The 2,428-nt window shown below is 37.1% G+C and overlaps 1 protein-coding gene across 1 annotated transcript; it reads left to right on the top strand.

The window, feature by feature from the left end:
* The first annotated feature begins 418 nt into the window (after positions 1 to 418).
* LOC126079215 (olfactory receptor 52A1-like) lies at positions 419 to 1,357 on the top strand. The gene has a single exon (XM_049890146.1). The coding sequence runs from the start codon at positions 419 to 421 to the stop codon at positions 1,355 to 1,357; it is 939 nt and encodes a 312-aa protein (XP_049746103.1).
* Positions 1,358 to 2,428: the final 1,071 nt, after the last annotated feature.

Here is a 2,428-nt window from a genome sequence, read left to right as displayed (position 1 = left end):
TTTTTTTTTAAGAGAGTAGCTGGGATGTGGGCTATGGAGTGATTTGTCAAAATGATTAAAATTCAGTTTTCAAGAAAAATAAACAACTCAAATATTTGGTCAACAGGTCTCAAAGGGAAAAAAACATTCAGCAGTTTGATCTCCTGATCAGATGATTTTGTTGGTTCTAAATACAGTTGGCCTGCTGTGTGTATTATATCTCATTGTGACAGTGCTTATGGATGACTTTTTTGAAACAATGATGTGACTCTATGAGTGAGATGGATGATATACTCATAGAAAAAAAAAAAAAGAGAGAGTTCTACCAAAATAAGAGAGACTAAACTTGCCTTCATCAGATAAAAATAGTAAGTGGAAGAGAAACAGTAGCCCTGACTGAAAAACTTTGTTTGTCTGCATCAGAAGGCCCAAGGACATCATGCTCGTTTCCAATATCACATTCTTCATGCCCTCTGTGTTGACACTAGTAGGGATTCCAGGCCTAGAGTCTGTGCAGTGCTGGATTGGGATTCCATTCTTCGCTACATATCTCATTGCTGTGATTGGAAATTCGTTGCTTCTGACTATCATAAAATCAGAACGCAGCCTCCATGAGCCCATGTACATTTTCCTAGGCATGCTAGGAGCCACCGATATTGCTCTTGCTACCAGCATTGTGCCCAAGATGCTTGGAATCTTCTGGTTTCATATGCCAGATATCTATTTTGATTTCTGCTTGCTTCAAATGTGGCTTACCCACACATTTCAGGGCATCGAGTCAGGTATCCTGCTTGCAATGGCCTTGGACCGTTATGTTGCCATCTGTTATCCACTGAGGCATGCTGCCATCTTCACCCACCAGCTAGTCATCCAAATAGGTACTGTGGTTACACTCAGGGCTGCCATTCTTGTAGCACCATGCCTGGTACTGATAAAGTGCAGGCTTAAATTTTATCATACAACAATCATCTCCCACTCCTACTGTGAGCATATGGCTGTTGTGAAACTGGCTGCAGAAAATGTCCAGATCAACAGGATCTATGGTTTGTTTGTGGCCTTCACAGTAGCAGGGTTTGACCTTATGTTCATCATCTTGTCCTACATCCAGATATTTACCACAGTTTTCCGTTTGCCCCAGGAGGAGGCGAGGTTGAAAGCATTCAACACCTGCATCGCTCACATCTGTGTCTTTCTCCAATTCTACCTCCTTGCCTTCTTCTCCTTCTTCACACACAGGTTTGGTTCTCATATCCCCCCTTACATTCATATCCTTTGTTCCAATATTTATTTGCTGGTCCCTCCATTTCTCAATCCACTTGTCTATGGTGTAAAGACCAAACAGGTCCGCAGTCATGTGATAAAAATGTTCAGTTCTTAAAATCCATGCTAATCAATACACTCATGCTTCTTTGTGCGACAGTAATCATATCTGAAAACAAAACAAACATCTACGTTATTTGAGATCTTGGGTTTTCCCTTTAACCGTTTCTTGAAATTTACCAGCATGAGAGGTTTTTTTCAGATCATAGCCTATATCAGCTATCACTCAACATTGTTGATCCTATCTGGGTATGACAATGAGAAACATAAAAAAAGCAACACAGTGTATATATATATATATATATATATAGTTTTTCCTTCTCTCCTTTAATTTTTAAATACTGGTTGAGTTTCCTCCTTTAAGAATCCTCTAAGGAAGAATTCATGAATTATGCATCTTTACCTTGAAATTAAATGCACCCAAGGATCTTTGTTGTGGAGTGTCAAGATACTCAATGGAAAGAAGTCGTTGACTCTTTATTTCCCGATTACTGGTATGTCAGTCATTTAAAAAAAAAAAAAAATTAATGAAGTGGATCGTAAATGTATTCTTATCCAAAACCCCTTTTTGAATCTGATTGGATAATAAAGTCTAACCATTTAAATACAATTTCAGCGTCATTTAGGAAATTATACCACAAAGTGCATGATAACTCAACTCTTCCACCTTTCACATAGATACTGTTTCCACTACCTCCACCATTTAATTATATATAAATTCAAAAAATATTATCAAGTACCTACATTTTATAAATATTATGCTAGAGATTATTGATACAGTGATAATTCAACACAATGTTTAAGCTCCGTGATTCTGTGGGCGTTAATTCCTTGAAGATAGAGAAAAAAATTGTAGAGGCATTTGAAAGAGATTGATGTACTGGAATCCAAGAGTGGTCAGGATAGGTATTTTTGTTTTAATTAATTATTGTTTTTTCAATTATCTGATTCTTGAAGAATGAGGAGCGATGAATGAGTAGCCAAAGATTTTAGGAACCACCATGCTGAGGTAGATGATGACGAAGATATAAACCAGAGAACATAGGTTAACGGGATTCTACAGGGCTTTATTTTTTTTTTTAATTTTTTAATGTATAATTTGGAGAAACAAGCAAATATGATTATCAAG

The sequence above is a fragment of the Elephas maximus genome, chromosome 7 (assembly GCF_024166365.1).
Source record: "Elephas maximus indicus isolate mEleMax1 chromosome 7, mEleMax1 primary haplotype, whole genome shotgun sequence".
NCBI classification, from domain to species: Eukaryota; Metazoa; Chordata; class Mammalia; order Proboscidea; family Elephantidae; genus Elephas; species Elephas maximus.
This window is presented reverse-complemented; position numbering and strand designations above follow the sequence as displayed.

Excerpts from the sequence above, each read along its gene's own strand:
- LOC126079215 (XM_049890146.1), top strand. The coding sequence starts at position 419 with ATGCTCGTTTCCAATATCACATTCTTCATGCCCTCTGTGTTGACACTA.